Source organism: Danio aesculapii, chromosome 2 (genome assembly GCF_903798145.1).
Source record: "Danio aesculapii chromosome 2, fDanAes4.1, whole genome shotgun sequence".
Classification (NCBI taxonomy): Eukaryota; Metazoa; Chordata; class Actinopteri; order Cypriniformes; family Danionidae; genus Danio; species Danio aesculapii.
In genome coordinates, this window is record NC_079436.1 from 41558585 (window position 1) to 41574826 (window position 16242).

The 16242-nt window shown below is 34.6% G+C and overlaps 1 protein-coding gene across 2 annotated transcripts in view; it reads right to left on the reverse strand.

The window, feature by feature from the left end:
• The window catches only part of keap1a (kelch-like ECH-associated protein 1a), a 36581-nt gene that overhangs the window by 19799 nt on the left and 540 nt on the right, over positions 1-16242 (reverse strand). The window contains exons 2-3 of one of the 2 annotated variants that reach the window (XM_056479435.1): positions 4946-5564; positions 1500-1856 (exon numbers count right to left, since the gene is read on the reverse strand). In XM_056479435.1, coding sequence (XP_056335410.1) covers positions 1500-1856; positions 4946-5155 — 567 coding nt within the window. In that variant the 5' untranslated portion in view covers positions 5156-5564. The remainder of the gene's footprint in view (positions 1-1499; positions 1857-4945; positions 5565-16242) is intronic. The other variant, XM_056479443.1, reaches the window with a different exon arrangement.

The following is a 16242-nucleotide window of genomic DNA, read 5'->3' on the forward strand; positions in this document are numbered from 1 at the left end:
ATAATACATCTGTTATATTAAATAATAATGGAACTTTCACTCATATAATTCCAGTCATTTCATTTGAACAGCTATTTAAAAAATTATAGAAGACAGTACACTTTCATATAATATGCTTTCTAATGTCTATAAAATAACTTAGGTAAATTTAATTTGATGCTTTAATTTAACACGCATTGCTTAATTCTTCAAAAAGTAGTGATCAGCACTCATATAAATATTTTAGTTTTTTTATTTTATCTTTATGCATAATAAAAAACATTAAAACAAAAATGTTACATTACTGCGAATCACTACTTTTTGAAAAATGCTTTAATTTAACCCAGTTATGGAAACAACAATTAAAAACAATTTATATATGTGTGTGTGTATGTGTGTGTGTGTGTGTGTGCGTGTGTGTGTGTGTGTGTGCGCGTGTGTGTGTGTGTGTGTGTGTGTGTGTGTGGGCAAATAATAATAATAGATGTTTCTGGGAATTTTGTGAAAGGGTAAAAGATCTTCCAGTACAGAATTTTGTTAAAAATTTATTTAAAAAGCTATAAAAAAATATTTATTAGGCCATAATCAGTGCTCAGCATAATTGAGTACACCCCATTTTGAAAATGAATATTTTTATCCATTTCTCAGTAAATGTAGGCAATGTATTTTGGTCATTTAAACAAAACAGATTTATTAAACAGATATATTTATTCAAATAATATTTTAGTCACCAAACATATTTAGAAATTGAAAGATAATACAATTAAATAAAAAAAAAATACAACCTACAAAATTTCAACAAATATTTCCATTTTTGTGCTTCTCTTGATTGTTCCTCTTTTGTAAATTTGTATTTAATATTACTCTATAACATATAAATTTGGTTGTACTAGTTTTTGGACCGTTATCGTAAGTTATTTTGTAAGATAAGCTCCAGATTTGGCTTCAGTGCTGACTAATTTAATGTATATGCTCAAATATAATATTGTATAGCTTCCTATTAAAAATATGTATTTAAAAGATTTGTGAGGGGTGAACTTATATATGCTGAGCACTGTATACAGCTTGAGTTATGTGGACTACTTTTATTGCACTTATGATAATTACATTTACTTTTTAATCCGCTTTTTGACAGTTTAAATCACTTTCCACTTTTGTATCACGAATCAGAGAAGCTTGCACATTCTGCATAACATATCCTTGAGCTACCAAACTGCAAAAATAGCTTGAGTGGCATGAGGCTGAGCAACTGATGATAAAATTAGGAGTTTTGTGCCATCTATTCCTTAAAACCATGATCCATTTGACAGCTGGATAATTTATACGAATCGATATCCATCCGCGAGACAGTCCCGCGTTCCATTGACAAATCAATTAGCTCTGTTGCCTTCATTCATTCGCAGACTGACTGTTACAGGTCAATGGCGCAGTACAGTTACTTAAGAGAGCACAGCAGGTGGCAACTATCGATCGCCGCTAACTGACACTATAGTGAACACTTTAGTCCCCAGGGTACAAACCTCATTGAAGTGAGTGTTGATATACTCTCTGGTGCGAAGGTGCAGGTCGGTGCAGCCGATCTCCTCAGCGAATCTCGAGATGCCGATTACATTTGACGGCTCCAGGTTCTTCATGAGGAAATCGCAGCAGGCTTTGGCCACTTCTTCCATTTGGTAGCGCATGGCAGTCAAGAGGACGTGAAGAACGCAGGTCTCGCCAACTGTGATGCGCGAGGTGTAGGCAAAGTCAATGAGACGGCTGATGACTTGAGGACAAACGTCTCGAAGGGTGACTTCTGACGCGTGGCACTCCTTGAAGTTACTGGTGAACATGGCTTTGAAGTAAGGACTGGAGGCGGCCAGAACCAGCTTGTGCACCTGGGGATTGTAGACACTTGTTGGTTAAAAAAAAAAAGAAACAGGCAGAAACACACCTGAAACTAAATCATGAGAGTGTCCTGGTAATTACAATTAAATGCCGTAACATGTACTAACATCATTCTGCACTTGTAATGAGGACTATTTATCTTTGTGCTCTGTAATTTGCAGCGCCAGGGACATAATGTAATAAAATAGGTATAACATGATGGATTTTCTTTTAGCTGTTACAGAAGAACTATTTAGATGCTCTTATTTTACATTTCTGATCAATATGATAAGCTAAAATATAGTTGATTGTATTACTATTATTGCTATTATTTAGATTTACAGCAGGGAAAATAAGTATTGAACTATTTTAGAACTGCACCTTTAGAAAACATATTTCTAAAGGTGCCGTTGACTTGAAATTTTCACCGGATGTTGGTAACAAAGAAATCCATATATGCAAAGAAAACAAATCGAATTAGTTTACAAATTAGGTTATGTGTAATAAAATGAAATGACGCAAGGGAAAAGTATTGAACACATGAAGAAATGGAGGTGTAGAAAGGCAGTGAAAGCCCAGACAGCAGCTGAAATCTCTCAGTAGTTCTTCAGCAACCCTCTGCCCTTCCTCGTTTTAAATGAATATTAGCTGCTTCAGTCCAACATCTACATTATCAGGATGATGAAGATGAAACCGGGGGGACATTTCAGCAAGACAATGATCTAAAACACAGCCAAGGAAACTCTCAAATGCTTTCAGAGAAAGAAAATCAAGCTGTAGAATGGCCCAGCCAATCACCTGACTTGAATCTAAGAGAGAATACGAATTAATGATCAGATTTGATAGACGAGAGCCACAGACTCATCAAGATTGTTACACTCTGTTGAAGTCTGTGAAAAACTCACACCTGATCAATTCATGTGACTTCATTCTCTATATGAGAGGCGTCTTTAAGCTGCCATCACCAAAAAATCCTTTTATCTAAAGTATTAAATACGTTTCAGTAGTTCAGTACTTTCTCATTCTGTCATTTCATTTATTACACAGAACTCATTTTTCAGATTTTTTTTGTTTAATTTTATTTTTATATTTGTATTGTTTGGGTTTTTTACCAAAATCAGGTTCAATTCCATGTCAACAGCTCCTTTAGGAATATTACTCCCAGGAAAAAAACATGATCTGTTCAATACTTATTTTCCCCGCTGTAAAACACAATGATGAATTATATTATTTTAAACTCATATATATTTTGTCTAAACAAGAATGAGGGAACAAAAGTATATGCACTACCATATAAAAGTTTGAGGTTACTTTTATTAATTAGTTTTAAGTGGCAGCAAAGACATTTACATTATTATAAAATATTTCTGCTATTAATCACACTTTATGGTTCGTTTGTTGAATTTAAGTTACATTGCATCTACATGCCAACGAATTCTCATTAGATTACAAGTAGACTGTTAGGTCGGGGTTGGGGTTAGGGTTAGTGTAAGTTGACATGTACTTGCAAAGTTTCTTATAGTCAGTTAAATGTCTGTTGAAGGAGCATTATCAACAGATATTAAGCAGACAGCTTACTGATACTCAAATGGACAATCAAAATAAAGTGTTACCCTGCTATTATATACATTATGATATTTTAAAATTGGAGAATAAATAAAAAAGAATACTAAACAGTACAACTGTATTTAAAATTTATTTTAAAAAGTTTTTTTGAACTTCTTCTAAAAAGACAATGTGACAGAAGACTGGAAATTTACTGGAAAATACCACCAGAGGAGTAAATAAAATGTTAACATGCTTAAAAAGAAAAACACATCAAAAAAAAGTAAAGTTTCTTTAAGTAAGTTAATTATACATTTTTTAAATGTTCTTTATATGTGCTTTTAAGAACTGTAGATCAAAAAATCTTTTGGGAAACCACAAATTGTTCCCTTTTGTAACCTTTTTTTTTAAGTGTAGTTATTTTAAATGGCAATATACTGTACATTACTGTATATACAGTTGAAGTCAGAATTGTTAAACCCCCTTTGAATTTTTTCTTCTTTTTTAAATATTTCCCAAATAATGTTTAACAGAGCAAGGAAATTTTCACTGTATGTCCGATAATATTTTTTCCTCTGGAGAAAGTCTTATTTGTTTTATTTCTTCTAGAATAAAAGCAGTTTTTAATTAAAAAAAAAACATTTTAAGGTCAAAATTTATTAGCCTCTTTAAGCTATATTTTATCGATAGTCTACAGAACAAACCATCAATATACAATTACTTGCCTAATTACCCTAACCTGCCCAGTTAACCTAATCAACCTAGTTAAGCCTTTAAATGTCACTTTAAGCTGTATAGAAGTGTCTTAAAAATATCCAGTAAAATATTATTTACTGTTATCATGGCAAAGATCAAATAAATCAGTTATTAGAAATATGTTATTAAAACTATTATGTTTAGAAATGTGTTGAAAAAATCTTCTCTCCATTAAAAATTTAATTCTGACTTCAGCTGTATATACTATTGCAATATACTGCATATACTGGACTTTACCTGAACTAGGTCGTACTTTACTAGAACTATGTTGGACTTTACTAGAACTATGTTAAGCTGCTTTGACACAATCTACATTGTAAAAGCACTATACAAATAAGCATAAATTAAATTGAATTGTATACTGTATATGACAATATGTATGTGTATTTTTAACTAAATAAATGTTGAATGAGAAACAATGCAAAAACTTAAACAAGGCCTAGTCCACATTTCAGTAAACCGCAAAACTGTCACATTCTAAATATTTGAACTGAAATATTCCAAAGCTGTCAGTCTTGTATAAATAATTATGAGGCCGTGCCTACTCGCAAGTTAACGTCACAGTCTTATAAATGATTGAGCTACTGCGCACATAGACGAGAACTGTATATGGCATGGAAAATGAACTGTCATGTCCAGTAAATCCAAAACAGAAATGTGTGAAACTATACTAACATTGTTCTCCATCATGCCATTGTTAACAGTGAGAGCCTCTCCACTGAATCTGCGTTGAGATCTGACCTTTGCTCAAATTGAAGCTTTGAACATTTTAACAAAACTCGCATAAGAACTGACTTACCTTAAAATCCACTATCTTGTCTTTGTATGTGACATGCAGAACCATATCACACAGCATTTCATGATGACGCAGCTCGTCCATGTTCTGCAGAGCTTTAGACGGATGACTTTCAACCGTGTAATCCAAGTAACCGTGACCCTTCATGGAGGGGACCACGATGGCGGAGAAATCCTCATCTTTGATGGGCCTTTTCTTTCTTGGACATATCATTCTCCAAGAGCTTGATTGTCAATCTTATAAGTAGAAAATGGATGGCAAATGCAGTAGAACAATGTCTATACCCATCCACGTGCCATGAAGAAATACAGGCACAACTGATTATCATTTAAGGATAGAGAGCCATGTTTCTTCTGTCTGGTTAGAAGTCCACTATAACAAGATTCTGTCTCCAGCCAAGTTGGCATTGTTGAAATATCCACAGTGTAAAAGGATATTAAAGCTTTGCTTCCTTTAAATCAAACAAAAGCTACTTTTCATCAATTACTGATCCATTTTTATCCTCTTGAGATTGTTAAAGTGAAGTTGCTTTACAAATTAATGTAAGCACATGCAATAAAAATGCAATATTCTTTCCTTTCAAAAGGTTATTATCCTCTGAGAAGGATGTGCTCTTTTCACCCTAAGAGAAAGAACAGAGATACTACATTAGGAAATTCTGTGTTAATCCCCCCCCATTTAAATTAATATTTTCTATAAGATGCATTAATATATTATATTTGTGCATATACATTTGATTAATCAGTACTAAAGCCAAATCTGGAGCTAATCTAACAAAATAACTTACGATGCTCCAATCGATCGGCCGGAGATTGGTATCGGTTGATATCACATTTTATGACTTGATCAGTACTTGCTTATTTGGGGTGCGTTTCCCAAACAACGACATAACTCACAGTTGAACTATCATAGTATGATGCATCATTTGGGAAAAGAACAATGTAGTGATGAGTGTTTTCCAAAACCGTAGTTCTCTGTCGCAGATCCATTGCTTGAACCATGTTAGTTAAAATTTAAAACACCCATAATGATGCTATAAATGGGTTGGAGTAACTACTTCTTTAGAGAAAAACCCCATCATTTTTACACACACACAAAATCCAATATCAGCTTTAGTAAAAACATGCACTTGTTTTCCATATTAATTGAAATATATGTAAACGACAAACATAGGACCAATATACGTTTTACAAATATTAATAAGAATATTCCATATAAAAATTACTTAGCTAACACATATTCTAATCTCATATATAAATCGTTAATGGTTGTAGGCCTAGTTTACAGTATGCCATTAAGAAATAAAAAAATCCTACTTAATAATAATAATAATAATTATTATTATTATTATTATTATTATTATGTAGGATATTGTTTATTTATTTATTTTATTTATTTTAAAAAGTCTACTTTTACTATTTGACACATTCAAACCACTGCAGAAATTATACAGATACATTTCTTAATAAATAACCTGCGATAAATTAAAACCATTAACATATGCTACATATTTTTGTTTTCATGAGCTTTGGAGACGTAACAGTCTAAATTCCACTTTTAAATAATAGGTCACCTATAGCGTTCGCCATGAGCCACGGCTGTGTACCAAATGGCAAAAATGTTTTCAAAGTGCACTGCGAATGGAGCGCAATTGTCAATATGAAGATCGCTAAAACTGAACTGTAAAAAATACTTTGAAAGCAAATTACACCTGAGAGTGAAGACTTTAATGTTTTTTTTAATCATTCCAAGTTTAAATGTTAGAATATTCTAAATGAATAGGGCATAGGGGGGATAACGGGGAATAGAACACAGCCAGGAACTATGATTCTAACTACAGCTCTAGAGGTGTAGTCGTGAGGGTAGAGGTTTGCGATACAGTTTGCGAATATTCATTGGAACGACAGATTTGGAAAATGCCAAATCAACAAACAATGTTTGTAACGAAGGAACTTGCTACCTTAGTTGGCTAATGATGGTTTTTGGAAATGCACCCCTGGCCAATCCCATGAACCGATGGTAAGTGTTAGTTCACTGGTTTACAAGCAGAGGAAGATGCATTTTAACTTCTTATGCATCAACAATGCACTCCAAACTTTTTCTTCATTGAGGCATGTTGAATTCTTCTTCCATCATTTGCAATGTTTCCAAATTGCATGGTCAGTCATTTTTCTTACAATTTTTTTTATCTGTTTTATCTATTATTTTCTGTAAAGCTGCTTCTGACCATGACGTGTCCACACTAAATGGTTATAACAGACTTGTTTAAGGAATTATATGCAATATCCTTCATTTATTCTTTTAGGAAAGGAGAAAGCTCCACTTAAGTATCGTACTTAGAGGGAAAATGTGCTTTATGCAATGTTAAAGTGATATAAACCTTGAAGCATCAGAATCAGTACTCGGTATCAGCCGATCACCATGACGAGGAATCGGTACTCGGTATCGGCTCCAAAAATCCTGATCAGAGCATCCCTAAAGATAACGGTCCGTTCAAAAATTAGTAGCTCAAATTTATATGTGAGGGGGAAAAAATGAGTACAAAAATACAAAAATCGAGAGAAACAAAAATTATATTTTGCAGGTTGTAATTTTTATTTGCAATATTTCGCATTATTTTAAATGAATAATCATTTTATTTCTAAAGTAAATATTATTTGAATAAATATATCAGTTTAATAAATCTGTTTAGTTCAAATGCACCAAAATACATGACCTATATTCACTGAGAAATGGATAAACATATTAATTTTCAAAATGGGGTGGACTCAGTTATGCTGAGCACTGTATTAAATAAAACTAAACAAACACTACATGCAATATGCATTATAAAAAGAACACAACAGCAGCATTGCGTAAATCCTGCAGAGACAATTTCTACCATAGTGTGCACAAGAAACTGTCTTTAATTACGATCTATGCTGACAGTTGCAAAGACTTGGCTGAATCATGTTTCACTTCCTTATTCCTTCACGGATGTCAAGTAGACTACAAAAAAAGGCACCACTCCCTTATTTACAGACAAAACGTGATTTCCTGAACTCAGACAATACTTCCAAAACCATGCGTGTGGCACAGCTGGACTATAAAAAGATCTTTGTGCACACTAACATGATTTTCGAGCGGAGGCCAAAGTCTCTGTTGTCGATCAGGCTTGATGTTGTTCATCAGAAGCTGATTTTTTTTCTTCATGGGTTATGTAACGCAGGTCAACTCTGTTGCCTTTATTGCACAACACAAAGCGTTAAAGACACACATATTTGACTTAAAGCACAGTTTATCACAAGACAGCGCTGCCAGCAATGTTTTTTTTTTTTTTTGGAGCTAAGAAAGCTCCTTCAGTCCATCGCTCATAAAGGCCCATTGTGTCATGCTCCCACATGCTAAGCTGGACTTAAAAGAGAACTATAACATGCTGTGCAGTGCACATTAGCACCATGGCTCAAGTGGGATTAACCATTAACACACCGAGTGTCAGGCCATTAAAAAATTACAGAACAGAAAGTGAAAAGCAATATAATTCTTCTAGTAGGTTCTGCCAAGTGAACTTCTGTCCTTGTTGACTAGTGGAAGATGATGCAATTAATGCAGTAGTCATTATTTGCTTACCCTCATGTCATTTGAAACCTGCATGCTGTGTCTGTGGAACACAACAGTTGGTATATTTGAGAAGTCTTTACGTAAGCACTTTCCATATAATGGCTAAGTGCTAATTCAGTGTGAGGAGCTACAGTACTCTGATTAAGATGAGCTTGCATGACACGGGCAAAGCTTTTTGATCCTACTTTTCAGTGCTGCTTTGATTACATACAAAGAAATGTGCTTTTATCTGTTTATCTTATGTTGACACTGCAAGCTTTAGTACTCAAACAGGATTTGTTCGTCTGATTTTACTTGAATTAAACATGAAGGCCATGATGTGCTGTGAAGGTAAGTGAATTATTGGACAGAAGGTCAAGGATGAGGATAATAATAATAATATTTAATAATTCCTTATGTTAATATAGCAATTTTTTGGACACTCAAAGCACTTTACACATTTTTGGGGGGAATCTCCTCGTCCACCACCAGTGTGCAGCATCCACTTGGATGACGCAACGGCAGCCATATTGCGTCAGACCACACACCACACACCAGCTGATTGGAGAAGAAGAGACAGAGTGATGAAGCCAATTATGGTATGGGGATTGTTAGGAGGCCATGATAGACAGAGGCCAGTAGGCAAATTTGGCCAGGTCCCCTGCTCTTTTTGAAGGACATCTTGTGATTTTTAATGACCACAGAGAGTCAACCTCGATCTAAAAGACGGGGCTCACTGAGCAGTATAGAGTCCCATCAATATAATAGGGCGTTAGGACCCAGACAGCAGGTTGAGCGTCCCCTGCTGGTCTCACTAACACCACTTCCAAAAGCAAAAGCTTTCCCATATGGTCCTCCATCCAGGTACTGACTAGGCGTAACTGCTTAGCTTCAGTGGGCGACCATGTGAGAATTGCAGAGAGATAGCTGCCAACCAAATACAACAGATTTGATAAATATTTACAATACAACCACTTACGTTTAGCTTGCATAGAGCTGTCGGCTGCACAATATACTGTGTTGTAGAATTATTGATATCACAAAAATAGTATATGCAATGTTCACATCACAGAAAAGCTTTAAATGACATTTATTTTATGTGCCAAGCATTTGTTTGTTGCATGCCACCAAATCAGACTGGGCCTTTACACCCACCTCTCCAATGTTATTATTATTATTATTTTTATAAGACTAGCCCAAAGGACAATCTAATGCCTCATTAGTGAATAAGAATCAAATTATCTGCTGAGGTTTTTGGTCATTCATTGTGTTTTAAAGTCTAATGGTTCGGCATCGTTTTTTATTACATCATAAAAATATCTGTTACCTGTTTATTTTAGTATGGTCATTTTCAAAAAGCTAATAAAAACAGCATTTCTCAAGGGAAATGTTATATCGCAAGAAATATTGTTACCTCAATACTCGCATATTTCAAATTTTTTAGGCCCAATCCCAATTCTACCCCTTAGCCCTTACCCCTCGTTTTGCGTGTTCCCGTGAAGGGGTAGGGGTGTCCCAATTCTCTTTAGCTTGAAGGCGTAGGGCTAAGGGGATGGGGTGAATAGCCCTTCGAAACGAAGATTTTTCAGGCGCACACTCGAAAGCAAGGGGTAAGAAAATTTCCCAGAATACACCAGCCACAACAGCAGGAGAGTTACACCCGGAAGTAAGGAGATCCACAAATTAGTATTTTTTTGTCAATATTCTGAATTTTTACAACAAACAACATACGTTTTACTGTATTTATAACCATGTACGTGTTTTACCGTCATGCTTTAAAAATAAAAACCGGTAAATTTTGTGATCTATAATCCATAATAATAACTCCTGTATAGTAGTCCGTCAACATTATGACACTCGGTGACACTTGAATACCCTGTGAGAAAAGTCTAGTGGCTGGGAATGAGCTTTTTACAGTGTCTGCTATAATGTTAATGTTGTTTTTGGTGTGTTTACATAGATGAATATGGTCACTGTGTAAATGCCAAAAAAATAACACAACTGGAATAACTACAGCAGTCACGATTGTCTGACCTCATATGAAGCAAGAGATCGCGATGACGTGTGCAGGTGCTGTAGTACTGTCCCATTTCTTAGGGGTAAATTTTGAAGCCCTTCCCCTTCACACTCGGTTTTAAGGGCCAAGGGGAAGGGGAAGAGGTAGGGGTACAAAAATACAATTGAGATTGGGTCTTAGTGTTGTGTATCTGTCCCCTTATTGCCCCTGCATCTATCTGTCATTCACATGAGTAACCAAACTTATGTAAAATCCTTAGAGTGACTCTCATCAGTACAGAATCAAGACGAATGTTGTGTTGCATCCCAATTCGTACACTATCCGTTCTAAATAGTATTTGAAAATAGAATTATTTTGTCCCAAATCGTAGTATGTTGAAAAGAGTATGCCAAAAGTTCCCAGATGGTTTACTATTTCTGGTAAAAATATTAAGTGTAGAACTGTCCAATACCGCTGATATTGCCCACAATACTGTACATTGAATGTTGGACATGAATGCGATTAGAACTACAAATGAGGGTGCAAAATGTAAATAAACTACAAACATGATGGACATGTGAGACCAACCGTCAAGTAGAGAGGTATTGGTAAAGATGTTTGTATGACTGTTAATTAATATCTAGCCCACTGGAAAATATTTCAATTGCGTTTTCTGTCTTATATTTAATCTGCAACAACAATACTGAACTTATGTAAAAACGCGTTTGGACATTAACATTACTTCACAAAGAAGTACATATAGGGCGTAGTAGGAGTATGCGAATTAGAACGCAGCATTGGTCTAGAGCAGTGTTTCCCAACACACCAACTGTACATATTTTGGATGTCTCCCTCTTCTGACCCATTCATATCTGGTTTTAGAGTCTCTTCTAATGATGTGATGAGCTGATTCAGGTGTTTGATTAGGAAAAGTTTGCAAAAGTGGACTGCATGTTTGTCTCCAGGATTGGGAAACACTGTACTAGAGTGATGTTAAAAAAAAAAGATAGTATGCATTCTGATAAGACTGTTCATACTGTGGTTGTAATGTTAAAGCGTCTGATCTATATTAGATTTTGGACCACATACTGTATTACAGTGGCCCAGATCAGAATCAAAAATATCAGATTACATGTGGTTCTCACTGCCAGAAACATATGGAAAAATTGAATTTGGGCCACATTTTCCTGCAGTCTGAATATGCACTTATAAACAGAAATCTTCAATTCAAATGCATTTCATCCATTTGCTGCCAAATGTTTTCACCAAATTCAAACATTTTCTGATCAAGGCAGACTCACTTTTGAAATCTTTCTAAATCAGTAATATATATAAAAAAAATAAATAAAAAAAAATAAAAATGTGTCTGTATATATATATATATATATATATATATATATATATATATATATATATATATATATATATATATATATATATATATATATATATATATATATATATATATATATATATATATATATATATGTATGTATGTATATGTATATATTTATATATGTGTATATATATATGATATGCTACAGCTTTCATAAAAGAGCTACAGGTTTGATGTGGTGGTTTTAACAGCACTAAAGAATGGCCAATCACAAGTATGCTACACTATGCTACTGTTTGTTTAAAACCTCTTAAGCATTGCTGCCATTTTTTCCAATAAAGTTGTCAGTTGACATGACCAATAGACAAATAACTGCAGTATTTTAAATTCAAATTAATGAATTATATTTAAAATCGTATATATTATAAAATATATAAAACCTTTAAAACCTTTACATTTAGATTGTGTTACATTTTTCACATTGTTTAGCATAATGTGCTTACAAATTGTTAGAACATTCGAAAACTATATGCTTGTCACCATATTTGATATCACTCCGAAATAATCAGAGCTTTTGAGATTTAAAAAAAAATTAAATCGCACCCTTTTAAATCACGATTTTGGTTTAATAGCAATTAATCATGCAGGTCTAAGATAGACAATGCCAGTTCAATTTGGGGTGGACTATTCCTTTAAAAAATAAAAGTGCTTAGTATTACTCTGGAGATTCCAGAGGGAGAGAGCAAAGTTCCACTATGTCACAGTTATACAGCTTAGGTCAGCAAGAGGACAAAACATCCCATTGATAACTGCACCATGACACATCATCAGTGCCCTGATAAAGAGCCAGTCAGTCTATGAGCAGTCTGGAAGGTGTTCGTGACTACGAGGAAAACTGTGAATCATTAAGATGCATGACAGGGTGGTGATTACTGACCTAGAACCAGGCTGATGGGAAATTCTTTTATCAGATGAAGTACATACAGTGAAAATGATTGTAGTCTATTAGCTATCTTGGAAGGAGTCCACACACACACACACACACACACACACACACACACACACACTATGAGAATGCACAACAGTGTGATTCACAGTGCTGACTAACAGTTTAATTAGTTGAGGATCAACAATAGGGATCGTTTGATGGCCCAGGGCCAGTATGACAGCATTTCAGGACAGATGACAGAACATTCTGTTCAGTTCTGCATTGTCAATGTTTATAAGGTCCTGGTCACCCTGTCAACAATTATTTAGCAAAAACAATCAGCTAACTGTTTTTCCCGCAAGTTACTTTTAGCTATTACTGGCAAAAATAAAAATATTTAAGGGCACCTATGATGAAAATCATCTTTTGTAAGCTGTTTGGACAGAACTGTGTGTAGGTATAGTGTGTTCACAGTCACTTTGGGGTGATATAAAGACAATAAGTCTCTTTTTTTTAATTTCCTGATGGTAAAAAATCCAAATCCCTGCCATTTTGAGGCCCACTGCAACGTGATGTAGGAGTGTGGTTTCCCTACCCACCAAATTTATTGACAGCTGCATATTAACATGTCTCCGCAGTAAGGCGTAAAATCTTATCAACAAGGCAGGCCGGCTTGACTTAACTCCACAACAAATACATCAAATAATCATTGTTAAATTTCTTACTCTAGTATTTCTCACAAACGCTACATGAGATCTGCTTCCTTCATGTCTGTCACTGTGCTGTTTAACTGACACAGCTGAGGCGGAGATTGAGGCACACTCTGACAGGCACGTGAGAATGGTGGGTGGGGAGAACTAGCATTAAAGGCACAGGCAACAAAAACAGCTACACTGTGTTCAGATCAGAAAATCCAATATTCTGAAAGGTATAATAAATAATCTGATGGGTGTTTTGAGCTGAAACTTTACAGACACATTCTGGAGACACAAAAGACTTATCGTAAATCTCTGAAAAGGGGTAAAATTGGTACCCATTATCAAAAAAAATAATAATTGCAGTAAAAATACATTTTTATTTTAGAATAATTTTTTAAATAAAAAGTTTTATATTAAAAGAAATTTAAATGAAAAACTCGAGGATTCCCTTTAAGGCTGCACAATACATCGATATAGCATCGATAACTCAATGTATGCAATCGCAATAGTCATATTTCAGGATCTGCAATGTTAAGCTGGGTTGTATGCAGGGCCGTATTAACCAATGGGCATTATGGGCACAGGCCCAAGGGCCAATGCGAACTTGGGGCCCCTGTGTATGGGAAAAAAAAGCAGATTTTGGAGTGTCTATTTAGGCTAAGTGCAAATAGCGCACCTTGTTGGAATAAACCAGTTGAGTGATTCTCACCCATCACTGTTTGGTCGACAGAGACAACAAAACTATAGAGCGCATTCAACAGCAGCGTGAGTGGCGTAGCTCGTAAAGCGCATGGAATCATGTTCTTCTTTTTCCCCCCACTACATATCAGATTTTGCCTACTCTTCATCACGAGGAAGACATGTAGGAATCATTAATAAGTGTGTGTATTATAGAAGACTCAGATTCATAGAACTGGATTGGAGAGGTGTTAAATCCAAATCATATGCATTATAGGTTTGTAGTATAAGTTATACAGTAAAAATTCCCCTAAATATATATTTTTAAATATATATTTTAGTACTGCTTCTGTGAACTTGAACAAGTACTGTATATTAAAATCCATTATTTTTCACTAGTTGTTCTAGTATTTTTTTTCAAAGTATGCTTTAAATGCTTTAAAAATAAGTTAGATCTTTTTAGACTAAAAATAAATGTACTGTATATCATTTATTTTAAAAATACAGGCAATACATTATAGATTTAAATTTTATTAAAAAATATTATATTAATTCAACTAATATATCATAAATTCAACTATAGGGATGTGGCCAGGTAGAGGGCCTACAAGACATTGTGCCCAGGGGCCTCTGAATTCTTAATCCGGGCCTGGTTGTATGTTTATAATGCAATGAAGACTGTCCACTGTTAATTCACATTACATTTAATTATTTATTTACTGTACCTGAATATCTGACTACTGTTTGACTCTCCAAAAAACCATAAAGCACTGCATATTACACTTTTATCTTTGCTTTTGCCCATCAAATCTTATTTATGCTTGTAATTAGTTTGATTCACTCTGCCACAAAAATATCCCAGTCAATCTAAAATTAATGATTTCGTTCAAAACAGAGCTATTCAAGCAATATATATCGCAGAAAAATAAAGCAATGTCAGATTTTTCCAATATCATGCAGCCCTAATTCCCTTGATTGTCTTGTATTTCCTTAAAACAAAGACCCTTTAAGGCAAGTAATTTCACTCGGCAGCCATCTTTGAATTCTATAGTCTTTGCTGAAAATACATTTTAAAATGACATGTCGCTATCTACTGGCATAATGGTGTGATGATGTCTTGTCAACATTACACTTTACACTGCCAAAAATTGAGAATTCGTCTTTTTTAGTAAATTGTATGCAATTTTAAAGTTAGTTTTCTGTAATATAGAAACTTGTTTTAAGAAAATCATTGCAATAACAAGTAAGCAAATTAGTAAAAAGAAAAATGCAAATGTTACACTAGGTTTAGGGGTACAATTCTTTGTAAGAGGGTCCATACTTTTCACATCTGGTTCTGCAAATAATTCTTTATCAATATTTTATTTTAAATAGTTATTCTGGCCACTGACAACACAAAGGAATAAGTCAAAGGAAAGTGATCGAGTATGTTTCTTGAGTGTAAATAATATTGTGAAACACAAAACAGCAATCTATTTTAATAAGGTTCATCAGGATTTCATGTAATATTGACCATACTGCCGCCTAACAAAACAATAAATTATTATATTTAACTCATTTTACATGATCGTGGTCACGTTTTGCATCAAACTGTATTGTTTTCCAACACAAGAATTCACATAACGCCATTAGAGTTTGAGGTTTTGCATGCAGAAAGTAACGTTAGCGAGGTTTTTCGTAATCGTTCCATGTACTGTGTATATCGTTCTGTTCTCGTGCAGGGTGAAAACCCGAGGTGGATTCAGTCACCATAAAGCGACTAGAAAACGCTTCGTGGGTGGGAGGGGTCGCACCGCTCCACTTAACCGCTGCTCCAGTCCTGGATTTAGCCTTTGCGTTGCTTGGTGACACCCAAAGCTTGACAGATTGGTTTGTTTCGGAAATGTTTTCGTTAGCTAAAAAGAAATTATAACCCGTTAAACATTGTGTGAAACGTAAGTCTTTCGATATTGTTACAAATTATGTATTGCATTAATCCGAAACTGGCAAACGTGCTGTAGTTGTAACTTAAGTATCAGTAAAGTTACAACTATTATTTACACACGGCCTCATGCATAGGCTACTGACAAATCCACACAGTAGCAC